Source organism: Hydra vulgaris, chromosome 01 (genome assembly GCF_038396675.1).
Source record: "Hydra vulgaris chromosome 01, alternate assembly HydraT2T_AEP".
Classification (NCBI taxonomy): Eukaryota; Metazoa; Cnidaria; class Hydrozoa; order Anthoathecata; family Hydridae; genus Hydra; species Hydra vulgaris.
In genome coordinates, this window is record NC_088920.1 from 46733434 (window position 1) to 46755253 (window position 21820).

At 28.2% G+C, this 21820-nt stretch overlaps 1 protein-coding gene across 2 annotated transcripts in view; it reads right to left on the bottom strand.

Moving 5' to 3' along the window:
* Positions 1-21820, bottom strand: part of LOC100197980 (protein argonaute-2) — a 104048-nt gene that overhangs the window by 52065 nt on the left and 30163 nt on the right. The window contains exons 4-8 of one of the 2 annotated variants that reach the window (XM_065788373.1): positions 17262-17300; positions 16927-17189; positions 14726-14776; positions 13130-13263; positions 6781-7043 (exon numbers count right to left, since the gene is read on the bottom strand). In XM_065788373.1, the coding sequence (XP_065644445.1) occupies positions 6781-7043; positions 13130-13263; positions 14726-14776; positions 16927-17189; positions 17262-17300 (750 nt within the window). The remainder of the gene's footprint in view (positions 1-6780; positions 7044-13129; positions 13264-14725; positions 14777-16926; positions 17190-17261; positions 17301-21820) is intronic. The other variant, XM_065788374.1, reaches the window with a different exon arrangement.

The following is a 21820-nucleotide window of genomic DNA, read 5'->3' on the forward strand; positions in this document are numbered from 1 at the left end:
AAAAGAGAGACTCACAAGGTCTTCAGTTAAACACCATAAATGTCCTGCAATAGCTTTTATGGCAGATTCAGCTACTTCTTTGTCAAATATTTTGAATTTATTCAATTTCCTAATCAGTGTCAGGTCATTGTGAGGAGCAGATGAAGAAATGGGAGCCCGAAACCAATGTTCCATGTAAATCAATATTGAAAAAATCGAAAATCGTAGAAAATTTTTCTTTTCATTTTTTGTTAAATAAAATTGATGTCAAAACAAGTAGATTTTAATAGAGTACAGTGCTTTTGCCATCCATGGTGCTTGGTGCATAGCACCAGGAGAACGAAAAGTTATTCCCTTTTGGCCTGGAGGAGTTTTTCCTAAAAAAATTATTGCTAGTTGCAAAAACTCATTGTAATCGTTGCGAGGTTGTTTTGATCCTTGCATCATAATTACAGCAAATTCTATAGCTGACGGTACAAGTGAGCCATATACTTTGAGATCTGCATCAGTTAAGAGCCATGATTTAGAATTAAGTTTACTCCACTGATCACGAAATCGTTGAAACAACTTAACCTCTGGACCAGAAAATGTTCCAAAACAAGTTTTGTAAACATGGGATAAAATCACTTCATGAATATGGTGTCGACAGGCTGTGTATAATAAAGACTTTCCAATTAATTTTTCCAGCAAGGTACAAGCACCTGAATGTATACCTGTGTTGCTTGAAGTAGTATCAAAACAGAGCGCCACAATTCTGTCATATGAAATGTTCCAATCTTTTAAAGCTTGTTCTGTTGCATAACTCATTTGTTCACCAGTGCTTCTATCTAGTTTTGGGACTGACAACAGTTTTTCTACATCATATCCTGTCACTAATATGGACAGTCGATCCACTTCATTTCTGCTTGTCAAATCGGATAACTATTTTCCATCCCAATGTACAGTTAATGGAATCTGTGATTTGAACTCTAAAATAATTCTTTTTGCAACTTCTTTACGATTTTCAATACGTGCACATCGAAGAGATTCATATGATGTAGATACATGTTCAATATTGGCACCTAACCCTTGACAAACTGTAGACAAAACCAAGGAACCAGAACGATTTGGAATTTTCAAACGATCAAGAGCTGAACAAAATGCTGGAGTAATCACTTTCTTTTTTTCTGTTTTTTCACTCTATTTCAGTTTCTTTGCTGATGATGGAATAAAGTCATCTACTTCATTATCTGTACCCTGAGAGGAGTCTGATTCTGTCAAAACTAGGTCTGTGACTGTTGAACACATTCCTTCTTTTTTTCTTTTTAACTCTTTTGTTTCTCTTTCTTCATTTGCTTTTTTTCTGTTTAAAATAGGCTGTTCTTGTTTAAATAATTCACAATCAACTGAACTCATATAGCCTTTTCTTCCTTCTCTTTGTAGTGTAAGAAAGGTCTTGTCTTCTTCTATTGTCATTAGTTTTAAAGCATCTTCATGAGCAATATCAAATAGTTCTTCAATTTCTTGAGAAAAAATTTCCACATTTCTTTGCTGAGTTTCTGTTTTTCTGCCTTTATTCTTTTTCAGCTTTCTGTATTTCTCAACAAGTTTTTCAACATGTGTTATAACATGATAACGTTGTTTTGTTGGAATTCTAGCTCTTTGCCAAAAGTCTAGAACCTGATCTGTCACAAGGCCTGCACTTTCTTTTGCATTGTTGTTATTTTTGAAGAAAAAACAAGATTTTAAAACTTGTCTTTAAGATGGCAACTTGTGCCCTGTGATCACAGATGTAGCTTGACCAATACACCATAGTTCATTTTGACTTCTTGTCTCCATTTACAATAAATCAATTTTGAAAATATATCTCTAATAATGTGTTTTAAAAATGTATTTTGTATTTACAGGATAATGCAATAGTTTTAGCAGAAGTGCAATACTGATGCAGTAACTTAACTGGATGATGAAATATTTTTATTTTTACTTTTTAATTTTCTAAAAAAAACAATGTGTATTATGCATGACTCATTAGATTAACAAATAATAAAATATTGATAGCATTGTCAACTTAATTAGTAAAATAGAAAAGATAAATGATAAAATATGAAAAATGTGGGTTGAGCAGCTTTGTAAAAATAAAATATTAGATTGAGCAACCCCTAAACCTTAACAAATTGTGTCCAAAATTTCCCAGTATCATTTTTTCATTAAATGGAACCAAATAAAAGGTTGAGAGCGTAAAAAAAAAAAAATATCTTTTTTTCAATAAATTTATTTGTCACCCTAATATATATATATATATATATATATATATATATATATATATATATATATATATTAAAGAGTATATTGAAAAATATATATTAAAGAGTATATTGAAAAATATATCAAAAACTATATTGACGAAGGCAAAACTCTATTGCTGTTATCACACATTTTCTTTTTTACAAAAAATCCTTTTTAATTAATATATAAAAATAATAAACTGATTGCTAATAATCTCTTAAATGTATTCTCCCTTAAATTGTAAATAATTGCAGTCATAGCAAAGTCATGACTTTAAAGTGTGTTATTAACAGACAATTGTTGTAGTTGGAAAATGAAGTTTCATTGTGTGTCTATGTAAATATGGGTGTTCAAAAAAAGTAACAGTGCTCCATGATTTAGGCAATGTACATTTTCATATTTATTTAACAAAAAAGTTTATTGAATCATTTCTTTCTAATTGTTGTCCTTGATGAACAATACACTCCTTCATTTCAAATAACTTCTTAAGTACCACAAGGCTCCATGCTTGATCCTGTGTCGTTTCTCATTTATATCACTTGTTCCATCAATCAAAACTCAATTAAGACTCATCATTCAGCTCAGTTGACTCATCATTCAGCTCAGTTGCATCTTTTTACTGTAACTTTTCTTTCATGCTCAAAAAAGTTTTATAAATCTCTTTCTCTTAACATCACTTCTTTGGGAATAAATCCCATTTTCATGTTTTCCTGACACATAATTTACAGTTTTTTAAGCTGTCAATCACTTTCTTGCTCTTTAGCTCTCCTCTTTGTATTCTGTCAACTCCCAACTTAATACCCACCTCTCAACTTGTGGTTGCTTGCAGGACTAAATATGGGAAGGAATTTGTTTCAAAAAAAAAAAAATTATAGCAAGACAAAATGTTTTCAACAAAGTTGTGCATTTTTATGAGACATTGAAAAATAATTCTAATGAAAAATGAGATGATAAAGATTTGTGATAACAGGCAAAAGGAATCATCATAATGTAGAAACAGTTTTAAATTCAGATAGACAAAGAAGTTAAAAGAAAGGTAAACAATCAAGCTGTTAATCCTAAAGGTGAATAAAATAGAGATAAACTCTAAACAAGAAAGACATGCACAAGAAACAGAATTAAATTTCATTAGGATTCAGTTGCACATCGTCCCAACTAGGTAATTCTAAAATGTAATCTATGTAACACCAACTTAAAACATTTTCAATCACCCTCAAGATAGTGGAAGTAGCAAATTGTGGTAAAATAACAACAAATCAAGTTAAGTTTTTTAGAACACAGAGAAATAGGTTAAGAAGAGTAGTTCCAGAGTGTAGGGTGGGTTTGAACTTTCAACCTCTTAATTATGAACCAAAAGTTCACAATCAAGAGATTCAAATCATTGTTTTACCAATAGCCTATTATGGCATAAAATGCAGTGAAAGCTTTATAAACATACAACACAGCGCAGTCGTTGCACACACCTCATGTCCTAGAAAAGCAAATCCTTCATACCTTGTAGAACTTATCTTTATTGGCAAAAACTAAGACAAATATTTTTAGACAAAAACTAAGAGAAATCTTTGTTTAATAAAGACTATATATAGTCTCAATAAAAATACTCATCTTGGGTAGATAACATACTCATCTTGGGTAGATAACAACTGTCTTGAAGAATGCCTCCTAGGCAAAAACTTTAAAAAGTGTAAACGGAAAGCTTCTTTTAACCAGCCTTCTTCATCTAATAGGCTAGCAAAGATATAAACCTGTATTACATTGTTTCCTCCCTTGGATAATGAACACTGGATCTTCTTGATTCTATTCATTAGTAGGTGCCTGTGTTTCCTTTGTAGTGGCTATGCAATTATTTTTGTTAATTTCTAAATAGAGTACAGCTCTAAAACACAGTTTAATGTTTCTGAAGCTGGCTTGTAGTAAGATTTCCTGAACTCTGCGGTAGCTTTTAGAGAGGCTGATTCCAACATCAACTGTAAAATATCAGAGTATTAAAAGTGCCATGTTGCAAAAAGAGTGTGTTCCTGTAAGTGTTTTTAGTGTTCATTTCATTACAAATTTGTTTTGGTTAGCAAGAATGAGGCAACCACAAATTTATTACTTAGGATGTTATGCATTATTTGTTATTGAAGTTCTTTAACTATTGGAAACATGAATAAAGTAAAGATTTCAGAAAAATCATCATTACTAACAAATTCTTTCAACCTATTTTTTGCAACTATTTATGGTCTTCAAAGTAACTTTTTATCCATTAAAATATGCTCTTCGTGAGACTAATTTAAATTTGGCTGTTTCATCTTTTGATTCATCTGTCTGGCATGGCATATTCTTATGTATCAATTCACCTATTGGTATTGACTATTCTTTTATGTGCTTTTGCTTAGCTCCTCCTCACTCAACCACCTTTTTTTCATTCTTTATCATTTTACTTCTTCCCACGATTACAATCTATGACTTTAATGCTCATCACACTAAATGGCTTGGCTCTAATACCATTGACCTTGCTGGCTTTAAAACTTAAAATTTTAGTTTTTTTCTATTTTGTACTCAGTTAACTTTGTGACTTGTTTTCAGACAACCCTAATCAGTTACTTTCACACATTGATTCTCTGGCTCAAGCTTGAGCTCAGTTTTCTTTTGTTCTTCTTTGGGTTTTTCAGATCATGTTATGATCTTACTAAAACACTTAAACTTCTACATCAGACTAACTAGGGCTAACTGAGATTCATTTTATAATTTTCTTCATAATGGTCTTAGAGGCTTTTTGTCACTCTTCTTTAAATTGTGCCTCTTTTATAAACTCTTGGATTCAGGCAGACATAGAAGCTTTTACTCCTACTCCTTGTGTTCAAGTCTTAACTACTAAAGTTAATTATATATTATCTATTAACTATTATCAGATATATATTATCTTCTACTCACATAATACTAAATTTCATCATCTCAAAAGTTAGTTTTACTCGGAGATGCGAAGTCCCAAAAGGACTCCAGCTTTATATCTCTACTTTTTCCAGGTCTGTAGTGTTCAGAAACTCTAAACATGTTTTTTGACTTATGATCTACTATAAGAAAAAAATCATGAGATTTAATGACTTGGAGCTTACTGTTTTTAAGCTCGGAGTCCTTGCTGACATTATACCTAAGAACTCCAAGTTCAAAAAATGATTGTTCTACTTACCTAAAAGTCTAATTTTTTTTCCTATTTGATGTCCATAAACTTCTTTATATTTTTAATGCTCCTGGATACCAAAACTAGCAAGATATAATCTCTTTATGACTTTTAAATCCAGAGTTCTTTTTGGGACTCTGTATTACTGGTTTTACTAACATTATAATCAGATGCCTAAAACTTGTATTTTATTTCAGAAGTTAAGTCCTAAAAACCTTTAGAAAATATTTTTTAAATTTTATTCATTGAAAAAGCAAGTCTAACATTTCATCTCTCATACATGGATCTGAACTTACTATCTCTCCCAGAGATAAGACTATGCTATTTGCAAATAACTTTTCCTATAACTTATCTCTTGAATCTAATGGCCACACTTTTTCTGTTTTTCCCAAAGAAACAGTTTCATCTATTGTTAGATATTCAAATTACTCCTGTTTTTGTTACTAAAAGCTATTTCCCATTTAAACTCTTCTACATCTTGTGGTTCAAATAACATTTCTGTTACAAATGTATTTTATTGAGCTCAAAACTTTCATCATTAAACTCAAAAATATTTAACAAAAACTTAACTAAATCTCAAAATTTTTTACTATTAATAAATATCATAATACTGTTGACATCCCTATATCAATGATGATGCGGCAACACTCTTACTGAGTTTTTTTACCTCTTCTCAAATTATCATTTACTACTCAACTCTCATAGCAACTGTTAATATAATCAATTGCAAAGTTAACATCTAATGAGAACAAAAAAGATAGAATAATGTTGGCTCTAATATTTTTATTATGTAATTACTCTTGATTCCATTCTACTTCTATAAACTTATTTATTTTTGTTTTTGTATGAAATGAAGAAACAACATGTAAAATAAAAAATAAGATAAGTGATTTTCGACTAATATTCTTGTCATATTTGGGATGGCTCTTCTAATGAGGCCCTTGCTTTTAAGACAGATACAAAACTTAAAATAAGATCCAAACAAATCCAATATATATATATATATATATATATATATATATATATATATATATATATATATATATATATATATATATATATATATATATAGTATATATATATATATATATATATATATATATATATAGTATATATATATATATATATATATATATATATATATATATATATATATATATATATATATATATATATATATATATATATACACACACACACATATATATGTATGTATGTATGTATGTATGTATGTATGTATGTATGTATGTATGTATGTATGTATGTATGTATGTATGTATGCATGCATGTATGCATGTATGTATGTATATACATATGTAAATGATAATTTTGTCAAAAAATATATAAATAAAAATACATATATTTAAAAACACCTTTAATTTCTTCATGAAATTGTCTTCTTTTGTGATCATTAAGAGGTTGCTTTTCAGCATTACAGTCGTAACCAGTTATTTCGTATAAGTATTCAATAACATCAATGGAGCGATAAAAAGCAGTGGCACAAACATCAATATTCATTAACATTTTCCATTGACTCGGTCGAACACTCATGTGGTAGCCATGCCATACTTCCAATCCGCATCCAATAGTTACTGAACCATTGGAATAGAAAAATTTTGATCCCAGGGGAACATACCTATGTTTGTGAAAAGAACAAAAAAAAATTCAAGATCATAGCAAAATGGCAGCAACTTGTTTAATAATTTGTTTTAATTATGGAATTTAAAAGGCAGTTATGGTCCTTTAAAGCTAATTTTTTCTATTATTTTATCAGTTTTACTTTAAAATTATAAATGGTTAAAACTATATCTTACAGCAACAGATATTACAGTTACAGTTACAATTTTAATTGCTTTTAAATCCAGTTAAAGATTTTTATTAACATGTTTTCATTATCTTATTTGTTGCATTCTGAAATATATGAAAAATATGAGTAAAAATATGAGTATTTGTAACTAAAATTGTGTTGTTGTTGTACATTTTTTATTTACATTGTGCAGTTACTTTTACAATGTACAGTTACAGAGTCTTATGAACTTATTTAATACATAAATAAATAAAAATAATTAATAAACATAATAGAAAAAACATAGAGATTGAAAAGACACTTGAGGCAAGAAATGCAACTTCCATTTTATAGGTGAATATTTTAGAATGCGAAAAAAAAAAAAACATAAATCCCGTAATGTAAACAAAAACTAAATACTGAAAGTAACACAAACACAAAACAACAATAAACTAAATAATTACAGAATAACAGAAATGAAATTGTGAATGATAAATAAGCAACGATATAATAAATAACATAGAGATTAAAAAGGCACTGGAACACAATACACACAATGTAATTGCAACTGCAAAAAAAAATATTTATGCATCTTGTTATTAACGAATGATATGATTTACATGATACGCTTCCAGATTTGTAAATGTTTGCTTGTGATAACTTTATCTCATAGTCTGAAAATACAAACAACAAAAATAATAGACAAAGCAGGTTAGGTTTTTATCTAAAATAAAGCAACTTATTAAAAAAAAAATATGTTCAAAGTTTATAGCATCAGGTAGAGTTAATTACAAACTTTTGACAAAATATAAACATATAAAAATATATGAAAATGAAGTTGACTAAAAAAAATTCAGAAAAGTGGTTTAGCTAAAAACTCAAATACAGTAATTAAATAATTTTTGGCATATGAGAAGAGCAAACAAAATTATAACAAAGGAACCCAAATTTTAATGTTTCCAAATAGGAAATTAAACAATCAGCAAGAATCTTTAATACTTTATTTTGTTAAAATTCTATTTTTATTAGTATCTTAAGTAAAAACAAATAACAAACTAAACTTTGGTTCTTTACTCAAGTTTATTATAAAAATAATAGAAATTAATTAACTTACATGAAATTATTTTTCAATTAAATATATTGGATAAAGAAAAAGCTTTAAGAAACAATGGATTGGATTTGTATTAATGAGCACCTGTTCAAAATGTTTAAGTGTTATTATTAAACACATTTTAAAACTATCCCTTAACAGTTTTCTTTTCACCAACTGTGAAGTTTTTTTTATAAAGTTTAAGAAAAGATTATAAACATCATTCTTTTAGATAAAAGTTTAATTTAAAAGAACCATCATGCATTGCATGCATGATTTTTTATTTAATAAATCTTGCATTATGAGTATATTTGAAGGTGAAGATATTTTTACACATGAATTGGGTGAAGGATGTTCTACCAATATCCTTTTTACTGAATTTTCAAAAGAATTTCCTTAAATTACTTACAAAAAACTCTTAAAGAGAATGTCTCTACATGACTTAACTTATCAAATGGCGGACCAATTTTTTTGGTTCAATACATCAGCTATTGTTAACTCAATAAACCAGCTATTGTTAGACAAAACCTGTCTATTTAATACATTTATGTTTTTATTTGTTATAAGTCTTCTACACATCTGCATAGGCAGGAAAAATTTTAGGGGCAGCATATTTTCATATATTCAAACAGTAAAAATGTATAAATTTAGCTTAAGTCTGACTTATTTCTCCTTTGTGAAAAATAATAGAAGGGGTGATGAATGATAAACAAGGTAATAGAGCCTTAAACAACCAATAAGAAAAAAAATGTATACACTGTTAACTGTAAAAAAAATTCAAATACTATTAATTAAATTTAAAAAAAAACATTTTCGCAACACTGAACCTGTTTAGAATGTGTGGCTTTATAATTTAGACCACATGATTTGATGTTTTAATAAAAAGTCAATTTTAGAAGAAAAAAAAAGAAAGTTGGGAAATACATAATAATTGTTAAAACTTGTGATCAGAAAAATGGAGCTCTTCTAAAAAAAGCTTTTTGATTTTGATAAGAAAATTCTATATTGTTTATTTATTATATTGCACAGTGGGCCAAAATCATTATTAGCTGGACAAAAGTAACAATTTTTAAAATGTTTATCAGATTTTCCCCGTATTTACCAGGTTTAGTAAATTTCATACTACATATAGATACCCATGTTTCATTGCAAGAGCGCATTTTGCATAGGTACCTAAATTAAGAGACTATCTTAAAATGTCAAAGTTATAAACTAAACTGATATTAATGCTACAATGCTGTTTTATGTATTTGAATGATAACACAAACTAAAAATTAAATCTATGTAGTTTAACTGTCCTTAGCAACCAAATAAATATCAACAAGCTTTCATACAATTAGATATAAAGAATGATTTATGAAGTATTTGTAGGAATACAAACAAATTTGTATATTCACAAGAAACATTTAGCTACATAACATGCATTATTTTATTTTGTAAACAATAAACTCGAATAAAGTCCACACCATTTTGAATACCAACTAACATTAAAACTATGCATTTGCAATTTACAATTAGTCAAAAAATGGAACCTCTTTGAGTTGATAAAGAACACCATTTGGAAAACCATTTTTCTTTTCAAGATAAAAGGTTTTCTTAAACTACACATTATATATCTAAATATATAATTATAAATTGTCATTTGTTTTGGAATGCAAATTATTTTAGTTTGTATTGTGAGCTTCTTGTGTCTCTTCATTGAGTATGAGCATATGATGCAGATTCTGTAGCATATGATAACAGGGATATAGGTTTACATACTTCTCAGCTGTTTTGTAACAGCATTCTTTAAATAGTGAAGAGTCAAATAAAAAGCTAGATGACAATGCACACAAAATAACTTCCAACATCTTTATTATACTGACATCAAGTTCAAGAACTTGAGTAGACTTCTCTGGATTCTGAAAAAATCTTCTAGAAGTGTTTCCACTATTTGATGACTTAGGGGCACAAGACATTGGCATAGAATCACCAGCCCAACTTCGTCACTTATTTGAATTTTTTGTTTTTATGTTTTGAATAACTTTTTTTTACAGATGGTGTCTTTGTGGACTTTTCACCGTCAACTTATAACTAATTTTAAGAAAACATTCCATGCTTTTAATCTAAGCATAGAGAGTTGAAAGGCCAAAAGCAGAGACCTACCTCTGTCAATGACAATGACATCAGTGGCATATTTTTAGCTCCATTAAAATCATTAATTATTGCTGGAATGCATCAACAAACTGAACGACATTAAGAGGATGTAGCTGCTATAGCAACTTTGCCGTCCACCGTTGTTATTTTAATTTTATGAACTATTCTTAATTTTTCACAAAATGTTGACAACAAATTTTTAATCAAATTGTTAATAAACTGATCCTCTTGTTTCTAAACTTCAAATGTTTCTTTTTGTAAATGAGAATCTTATCGGTCTGTAATATAGAGTTGATGATGGATATGGATAAGACCAAACAATTTTTATTAAAAGTTGTCTACAATTTGTGAATTGAAACAATTAGTTAAAACCTCTAGGACCGATAAAAATTCATTACACCTCCAATTACATCCCTACTACACACACACACACACACACACACACACACACACACACACACACACACACACACACACACACACACACACACACACATATATATGTTAGTATATTGCATCTTTGTATCTTTTGTACATTAGTTTGTAATTTTAATTTTTTAACGTATTATCTCTCATATTTAAATATTATCTTATAAATATCTTGTTTGGCAGAGTTTAAAATAGTGCAAGTTGCTGTTATAATTTACAGCTTAAATGAAAGTTTAAAGTTTAAGTTGCAGTTATAGTGAGATAAGCAAGTAAGGTGTTTAATACTATTAAGATATTACTTTTAGTAATTGTTTTTACTTAACATGATACCACTATTTTAAATATTGTAATATTTGCGTAATTTTTTTAAATTTATAATTAATCATAGAAAACTATTTAATACATTGCAGTTCATGCTGACGATAAAACAAGTGTTATTTTTAAAGAGTATTTAATTGTTATTGCAAAAAGCTATAAAACAACAATACAACAAACTGCAAAGTTGTTTTAACAATATAAAGAGCTTGTGTTAGTGTAAAACAACTTCACCATCCTGTTTTATTGCTGATTTATACAGTTTATAACCTTAATAACATAAAACGTGTTTAAAATAAAACGAAGCAAATAAATAGACTTGTTCTAATTAATAAACTAAAACATGATCGCACAAAATCATGCCGATAGGCCAAACGAGTCTATAATCTAGAAACCAAACGAGTAAGATCAAAGCAAAAAAACATTTGATACCACATTTTTTATAATTCATTGTTTCTTGATCATTAAAAATTTAAGTATAATATAGTTTTTCATTCAAATGGTTTTAAAGGGGATGTTTTTATGCAAATTGTGGATTTTTCATTCAAATTGTTTTGCAATAAAAAGTGAAACAAAAAATTTGGTTTAATAAATTGAATTACATTTCCTTAAGTTTAAGAATATGCTTAAATTATCTTTCAGCAAAAATCTATTTGAACAGAAGTAAATTAATTTATTAGTTTTAATTTTAATTTTTTATAATTTAATTTTTATTTTAGTCTTTTAATCACTGGTTTAATGTTTGCATTAGAATGATTCTACTTTCAAAACTATTTTCAAGAAACAAAATATAATTAAATAAAACTTTCTTGCTCACTTGCACTATGTTGTAAATCTGATATTGTTACTGCAGCTAGATACAAGTTTAACTTTCAGCAACAATTCTTGCTGTGCTGGGTATCACTGACTGGTATTACGGACGCTGCTGAATAAATTTTATAATCATTGCACATTCTTTTAAATTTTTCCAATAACTTTTTAATTCCAAATTTATTTCTTTTTACCTGATATTTCAACTCATATAGAGAGAGCCAGACTAATAAAACTGTTAAAAAAATCGTTTAAAAAAATTATTATGAACGTAACAAAATGATGTCATTGCAAGATCAGATAGTCAACATCTTTTAATTTTAAAAAATGTGGTTGGTTTCCAAAGGCGAGTCATCACCAAATTGCTATTGTCATGATTTAAGTTATCACCAAATTGCCATTGTCATGATTTAAGACATTTTCTTTAGATTTTGAACATTGCACATGTTGTATTTCAACCGCCTCACAAATTTTTCTTCTATAGTTATTTGAATTAACAGAAAGGGTTTTAGGGTTCTTCCAGTTTATCTTACCATTACAATTTTGTGTATGTTCTACTATTCCAGATGTATCCCAGTTGGCTTTTGTATTATTCTTTTTATGCTCTTAAATTCATGTGGAAATCTTTTTTCTTATTTCATCAATATAACATGCACCACATGTGCAACCAAGCTGGTTTAGACTTATTATGGCAAAGTATATTCATCAGAGATCAATTAGTTTATGAATGTCTACTAAAGATAATTGTATGCAGGCTTTAAGATAATCAATGTAGCAAGATGCCGTACATGTTTTAAAAATGTATTTTAATAAAATAAAAACAAAAACTCTTTTTTCTAAAAAAAATTTTCTTGTCATTATTAATCTGGTTTTTTAAAAAACGATAAAACTTAATGTACTTCCACATTTAATTGTTTTAATTTTTCAACGACAATAAAATGTAGCTTAATTGTTGAAGTCGCAAAATTCTTGTTAAAAAAGACTTTTTTTACCATAAAAGTCTCTTTCAATTACAAGATAAGGATATATATGTATTTATATAATAAAGTTATAAAAAACCGAGTATCCTTCTTGACTGCAGTTTGACTGTAGTAAACTTAACGCCCTTTAACCTTAGAGAGTGGAATTAATTTTGCAAAATTGTAAACCAACCTACTTTAATGAGGCTGCCTGTCTCATGACTACATCTAAACACTGAATTGCATCTTTAGGAATCAAATCCTTGGAAGTTGTTTTCAAAGATTCATGCAATGTTCGTAATTCTATTTGAGCAGCCCATTGAAGTACTACCTAAAATTTGTTTATAAAACATTTATTTAAATAAAGTTTTAATAAGCTATACTAAATATAATACTAATATAAATTTTATAATTTAGAGTAAATAACACTATTTAAAATATTATACTATTTTGTTTTCAAAGCTGAAAATGATTATTTAAAGGTTGCCAATCAACACTGAGTTTAAAAAAATAATTAACAACTAATCCATAAAAAACTTTTTTTAAAAAACAAAAAAAATAAACTAATATTTAAGTATAATCTTTTAGTAAATACAAATTTTTTGAATTTTGCTTTTAACTCTCAATAAATCTGTTCGCTTCTCCACACAGCCATTTTAGCATATTATTTTGAATCGCCCAAAACAAATGATTAAATAAATATTTTACTTGCTAAAAAATAAAGTTTAACTTTTTTTCTTTAATGGTGGTTTAGATACTGATTTCTTATTTAAAACTTTTTTCTAAGCAGGTCTTTTTTTTTTTTTACAAAAGAAAATTCCAATTAAAATGACCTAATAGATGGAAAATCATCTTTGTTAAAAAACTTATTTGTTTTGGGTGATTTAAAATAACATGAAAAGATAATAACCTCTCTTAGAAAACAGAATAACAATGAAATAATTGCCGTATTTTGTCTACCTCTATTATATTATTATAATTTATAATATGCTTTCTATTTAATCATTTTTGATTGCTGTATTTGTCTGCCTCTATTTTATGATTGCAATTTATTTTATACATTCAATAAATCATTTTTAACACTTAAAACAAATACAATTACACCATTATGACATTTGATGATCTCAAACTTTTGAGATGGTTAAATAATTTAAGCAAAAGTAAGTTTAAATTCTTTTGATTGCTGTATGTAAATAATCTGCTTTCTATTTATTATCTAGACTTTAAAAGAAATGTTAACATTTCCAGTTATTATTTCAAATTCATTTTATTCAAAAAAATTTGATTGTTTCATAAAAATATATTACCATTTAATTAACTTAATTAAATATTTTTTTCTGACTTCTGAAAAGAATTATGATCTCAAATTACGTTTATTCACCAATCAAAAATATTTGGCATTTTTTAATCATTCTCTATTTTTACTTAATTTTTTTGTGCTTTTTTATACTGCAAACTAAACATTTTTATGGCCCCAAAACAATTTTTATTCAAATAATCAAAAACATCGAGTTGCTAATTTAATAATTTCATTTGCTCGGTTGCAATTCTTGCCAATCAAATTTGATCAGCCAGAATTGATATTAGGAGATCAAAATATCATTTTTTCAAAAATAGATGATCATTGATCGTTAACTGATGACTATTTGTGTTTTTAATCCAAAAATTAGCAAAGACAGATTGAAACTATAAATCAATTTAAAACAACTAACTAATTAAATAATAAAAACAGATAAGTACTTAAAGTGAGATTTATTTTCATGCAATCAAAATATTCTCCTTAATAACAATACCTTTATCTTTCGTGTTCTTTCATCCTCGTTAAAAAGCACTTCAAATTCTTTCTATATTAAATAAAAATGATAAACACATAAAAAAAAACTAAAAAAATAAGCAAAACAAGTTTTTATTAGAGTTTCAATTTTCATAACAAAACAGCTTTAAATAACTGTGCATATGTAACAATTGCATACATATGTGCATATGTATGCATATGTATAAATTTTAAACTTTCATAGTTAACTTTAAATAATGAATATATATATTTACAAACAGGCCATGAGACATTGACACCTTGACACAAATCAAAGTGTTATATGACTTTAAGACCTCATAATAGTTATTTGACCTAAAAGTTCCTACCATTTCTAAAAGACAAGGTTTATTATAAATGTACTGTATTACAAACTGAAATACAACCTAATATTAGCAATATGTGATTTAATTATTTGAAAGCAAAAGTATTGGTTTTGAGTACACAAATAAAGAATTTGCTTGTGAAAATAAACAGTAAGCAATGAAACAATAAGAAAATTATTACACCTGCAAAAGTTTTATTAAATATATAAGTTAAACTCAAATCGTAATGCATGAAAAATATTGAGTTTACCTATTGCCAAAAGTGTTGAATAATTGTAAAGAGAGTAATTAAATTGGTCAGCAACAGAGATAAAAGTAAACAATTATTTGTCACATAAATAAGTGAAAAATATGTGTAACTAATGTACAAACAAAAATGCGTGTAGCTCCAATACATAAAATTTGTAATAAAAAAAACTGATACTTTTTATAAAATATTATATGAAAAAAAACTAATTATGATTTTGAATCAATACTTGTTAATACTTCATATTTTATAAACAACAGATCTAAAGAAATTGATTGAATTGCATGTGAAGCTACTTTGTATATTTTATAAACAAAAAATCTAAAATGACTTTAATTTTATGTGAAGTGACTTTGTATAAGAAGAATTCATTAATTTTGTAAGTATTAATCACAAAACCATCAAAACTGTGGCTTAAGATTATAAGCCATAGTTTTGATAGTTTAAAACCAAGAAAAAAAATTTGATTGAGTTAATTCTAAGATCAAAAATGGGTCTTTTTTATTTATAATAAATTTATTCATCTATAAAATTATTTGCATACCAAAAATTGTTCAAAATTATTTTCATTTTTTTAACTCTTTATATTATTGGTAAACATAATAGTAGTTGTAGTAGTAGTAATGCCCACTTGTGCATGTTTGATACAGAACTCTTGGCAATCATTGCAACCGAGGTAATGGCAAAAGAGAGTTGCAGCACTTTTTTTTATAAATGTAAACGAAAGTATACGCAAATATCTAACTTAAGTAAACTTCAAATTACGTAATGTTAAAACATATATCAAGATTTACAGTTTTAAATTTACTTGAATATTGCATTGCGGCAATATCTCCTTAATTTTGATTTACAGCATTTATTTACCATTTTATAAAGTCTTTTGATCATTAAATAGTGTTAAAACTCTGTTCAAGGAATACATCTGAATGGCCGAAAGTGTTTAGCTTGCAATGTTGCTCAAAATCATTGCCATGGTTTAAAACCTTATGCTTGTCACATTTGTTTACTATATTTGTCCCTACATGCTCTAAAAACTTTTGCTTGTCTAGTTTTTTTCCCTGAACTTCAACACTTTGGAACTCTCTCCCATCTTCATGTTTTCCTGACTCATACAACCTACAACTTTTCAAGCCTTGTTAGAAGTGAATTAAAATTTAGAAAAAAAAAGTATAGAAATAGTCAGTGTGGAAAAGACCCATATTTATGGATGTGGACAGCTAGGATTTAAAATATATGCATATATATATATATATATATATATATTTATACATATATATATTTATATATATACCACGTTAGCACCAGAGAGCGCATCCAGTTTTAAAAAAGTGCCACTATAATGGAAACTCTTCCATGTGATATGTAGATGAGTAAATGGCATTATGGAAACCAATCACAACTACACAATTGTGAAAGCATAGACAATAAAGTTGAACTTAACCAAGATTGATAACAATTACTTATATTTATATATTTACTGAAAAGGCCTCCATCAATATTTTTATTTATAGTAATGCTGAATAACATAGAGTCATATAACAATTTTGATAAATCATAGTCATTGTTTATTAGCAACAATAGAAACAACAAAATCTTAAATAAACTTACTTTACCAATAAAATCAAATGGATCTTTAGTATACAAGTTTTTCTTTCCATCATAAACTGGTAAACTTTTAAAAAGCTTTGGGTTACTCTGGACTAAATCAATAATAACTCTCTGATTTAAACTTTTTGGAAGTTTATCTTCATTAATTGCAACATCATATTGATGAATAACAATATCAGGAACTTTAATTTGAAAAAAGTTTGCTTTAAGTTTAATGACATTGCCTGCAGTTCCAAAACCAGGCCTCTTCGGAATTTTGTACTCTAAAAATGAAAAAAATTATACAGTCATTTATAACAAAACACTCATAAGAATAATTTTTTTAAAATAAATACCTTTTCCTCTAATTTCAGAAGAGTATGATGTTGATCCTACTGATGAAACAGATTTAGTAAATTAGATATTACAAATAAAAAAAACTTTATAAAAAATAAATAAATACAACAAAATAAAAAGTATCATAAAATTACAATTAGAATGAAATTTTTAATTTGCATAAACTTGTATATTATAATACATTGTATACAAATCTATTGATAGTAGACTATTGATAAAACACTTTGTTTCCAACCCACATTTGCATTGTTACAGTTTTTTAAAAATCAGGATTATACTTGCGTAATTTGAGGGAAAGGAAATAAGGTAACTATTTCTTCTATCATTATTATCTGAAAATACTTTAAATTTAAAATAAAGACCTAATTGTTTATTGATATCAGAATGTTTTCCATAGTTAGATTTCTAATTCATATTTTATCTAATTAAAGCTCATTCTCTGCATTTTTATAATTTTTTTGTTTTTTCTAATGATTTTTTTAAAACTTTTTTAACTAATTGCAAATAACAAAATATATCAAAAAATTTTCCAAACAATTAATAAATCTAAAACTTTTACATTTTCTTCAAAGGTGAAGAAAATTTTTCCATTCAATCTCTCTTGGAAATTAAAAAACTGCAAAATAAATAACTGCTATTGCCATTTCTATCAACTGATAATTATCAAAATCAGTTCTAAATAGATTACATATTTCTCACTCTCAACTTAATCTTTAAATCCATCTATGTATTTTTATACATGTACTGTAATATTATTTAAATAATGTACTTTTATACATGTACTGTAATATTATTTAAATACATGTATTTTTATACATGTAATGTAATATTATTTAAACACATGTATTTTTATAAATGTACTGTAATATTATTTAAACACATGTATTTTTATAAATGTACTGTAATATTATTTAAACACATGTATTTTTATAAATGTACTGTAATATTATTTAAACACATGTATTTTTATAAATGCATGTATGTTTCTGCTTGTTACACACGTTTTACTTGTTTGTATTACACTTTTTTTATTTAGTAAAATTTGAATCTAAAACATATCAGTATATCACGACAGTTGCATAAAGCTGGTTCTATATTAAACATTTTAAGTGGAATTTGTACATTAATTTGTCATGTTTTGCAAAAATTTTTTAGATATTCAATATGATTGTTTGATTAACTAAAAACGACAACTACATTTTGCTACAACTGTAGTAGTTGTTGGTTATCTTTCTTTAATTCATAAAGACTCCAATAGTCACATGCTTGGCCTGGGCATTTACATTCATAAGAACTCACCCAAAGTAAGAATTTTGTCAGGAAACTAGGTTTGAATCTACCAACTATTCTTTTATGGGCTTTTGTTTAGCACCGCTGCATTCTACTGCCTTTCTCTTTGTTTTATATTGTCTTACTCTACTGCCTTTCTCTTTGTTCGATATTACTCTCCTTCATCTCAAGACTGCACTCTTTTCGATGTTATTTTTGATCAAACTGACTAAACCCTCTCTTTTTATTTATCAGCCAATATCCTTGTTGTTGGTGACTTAAATGCTAATCACACTGAATGGCTTGGCTCTAGTGTCAGTGATTCTGCATTTGTTAAGGCTGACAACTTGTGCCTTTCACAATCTCTAACTCAAACTGTCAACTTTCCAACTTGCTTTCCAGAAAACCCAAATCCTTTACATTCTATACAGGGTGCAGCAGTGATTCGCGAACGAATTTTCGGCTAGGTTTTGTGATGTAAATTAAATACTTCTGCAATTTGTTTTTGTTGATTAATGTTCAATGACCACCTTAGATTTTAATAAAATAGTAAATAAAACACATTTTAGTTAAAAGTTTTAAAATGGAAGCCAAAAGAACCGAAGTTTTAAATTTGATTCAAGAGGGTTTGTCTGCATGTGAAGTGATTTGTGTTTCTGGAGTATCTAAAACTACATTTTACAAAGTGGTTAAACGTGGCAGTGCTGAAAGAGCCAAAATACCTTCTCCAGTGAATAAAAAAGTTGATAAAAAGTTCACAGAAAAGCTTAAAAAGCATGTTGATAAGAATTCTACTGTATCCATCAGAAAGACATCAAAATTGTTCAATGTTGATGAAAGGACAGTCAAAAGAACTGGGAAAAGTCAGTGTGGCCTGACCTTTATGTTAACTTTTAACAGAAAGACTAAAAACTTTATGATTGGAACGATCAAAGAAGCTTCTAAATCAGCTAAAAAGACATGCTTCGTTAACAGTTAAAGTTTTCTCAGATAAAAAACTTTTTAGTGTTGACTGTGTGATAAATAATCAAAATGACAGATTCATTGTGCAGAAGGAAGACAAAGCACCACCTGTGTGTCACACCAAGCACCCTCAGTCCATTGTGATACTAGGAATCATTGTATCTAATGGAAAGAAATGTCCACCAATCTAAATCAAAGAGAAAGAGAAAGTTACCTATGATGTGCATATTACCTTACTAAAACACTATGGGGTGCCATGGCTGAAGAAGACATTCCTAGAAAACAATTACATTTTTCAACAGGACAATGCACCTTGTCGTGGGTCCAGAAAAACTCAACAATATCTTCAGGACAATATGGCTAATTTCTGGTCCAAACACTTTTGACACCATCCAGCCCTGACCTGAATCCCCTTGACTATAGTGTGTGGAGCGTAGTTGAGAGTAAGGATTGCAAAAAGGCCCGCTCAAGTGTCAAGCCACTGAAGTCATTAATAACCCATGCTTGGAACTCAGGGTCAAGGGACTATATAACAAGCACCTGCCAGTCCATCCATCCTCGGCTTGAGGCAGTGATCGAAAAAAAAAGAGACTTAATTGAATGTTAAGGTGGAAAAAGTATTTATCTTTAACTTTTCTTCTTTTAAAATTCCATGAAAATAACTTTTTAGTGCTTTAAAAATTCATTTTGAAAAACGTTCTAAAAAGTTTGTGAATCGCTGCCACACCCAATACTCGACTTATGTCTTCTTTCTGAACCTAGTCAGTGCTCAGTTTCACCCTCAGGTGCTTCTAATCAGCAAAACAATTCTCCAGAAAACAGATTTCTGTTTACTATTGCTAGAAACCATTGTAAAAAGGTTTTGTCTAATGCCAAAGCCCGCTATTCTCAGGCCATGAAATCTCATATTTCATCTCAAAATTTAGGTTCTCCTGACTTTTGGAGAATCTTTAACAGTATCAATAAGAAGGACAAACCTGTTGTTCCACCTCTCTTGTATGGTTCACATTTTGTCACCTCACCTAAAGACAAAGCTGAATTGTTTGCTAAGAACTTTTCATCAATATCATCTCTAGATTCCACTAGTTGCATTCTACTTGATATAGCCAACAAACAGGTTGATCCATTGCTTGACATTCGTACTAATCCGGCTTCTGTATCTAAAGGTATTTCCTGCTTAGACTCTTCTACAGCTTGTGACCAAGACAACATACCTGCTATAGTCTTGCAAAAGTGTTCTACTGAGCTGTTGTCAATACTTTTAAAACTATTAAACAAGTGCTGATCAGAGTTTTGTTTTCCAGCCTGCTGGAAAGCAGCATCTGTTATCCCTATTTTTAAAAATTCTGGGGAGCAAATTGACTCATTTAAAGACCGTCCCATCAGTCTTCTCCTATCATATGTAAGGTTTTTGAGTCTTTAATTAACAAACACTTGATCTCCCATCTTGAATCTAGAAACTTACTTTCTGATTATGAATATGGATTTTGATCTTCTCGTTCTACAGCTAATTTGCTAACAGTAATAACCAGTGCGTTTTATTGTGCATTAGATTGATGTGAAGAGGTTAAGGCTATTGCTTTTAACATTTTTTTGATAAAGTTTGGCATGCTGGTCTTCTCCATAAGCTTTCTTCTTATGGTGTATCAAGTAATATATTTAAGATTATTGAATCCTTACTTACCAATTGTAGTATAAAATTTTTTACGATGGACAGCACTCTTCTTCATATCATGTAATTTCAGGGGTTCCTCAACTTTCAATCCTTGGCTCTATACTCTTTTTAATTTACATTAAGAATCTTCCAAATATTCTCACATCTAAGGTGTCATTTTTGGTGATAATATTAGCGTTTATTCTTGTCTTGATAAGAAACCAACACTCTCTGATTGCTTGGTGGGGTCATTTAAGTTTGAAAAAGATCTCACTTCTGCTACACTAGCAGGGGCTCACAGTGGCTAGTGAACTTTAATTCAGATAAAACCCAATTCTTTTCAGCCAATTGTTATTGCAATAATTTAGATCTTCCTTTATTTATGAACAGTAATGTATTCAATGAGTCATCGAACCTTCATCTTTTCGAATAAACTCTTCCAGTCTTGCGATCCTTCTTGGAAACCATATATTAAATCCATTGTAAAATTAGCATCTGCCAAGGTTTCATCTCTTTATCGTGCATGACACTTTCTTACTCTGGATTTTACTCTTTATCTCTATAAATCTCAAATCTGTCCTTGCATGGAATACTGTTGCCAAATTTGGGGCAGATCTTCAATGATGCACTTTCTCTTTTAGATAAGGGGCAAAAACGCATTGTATACATAGT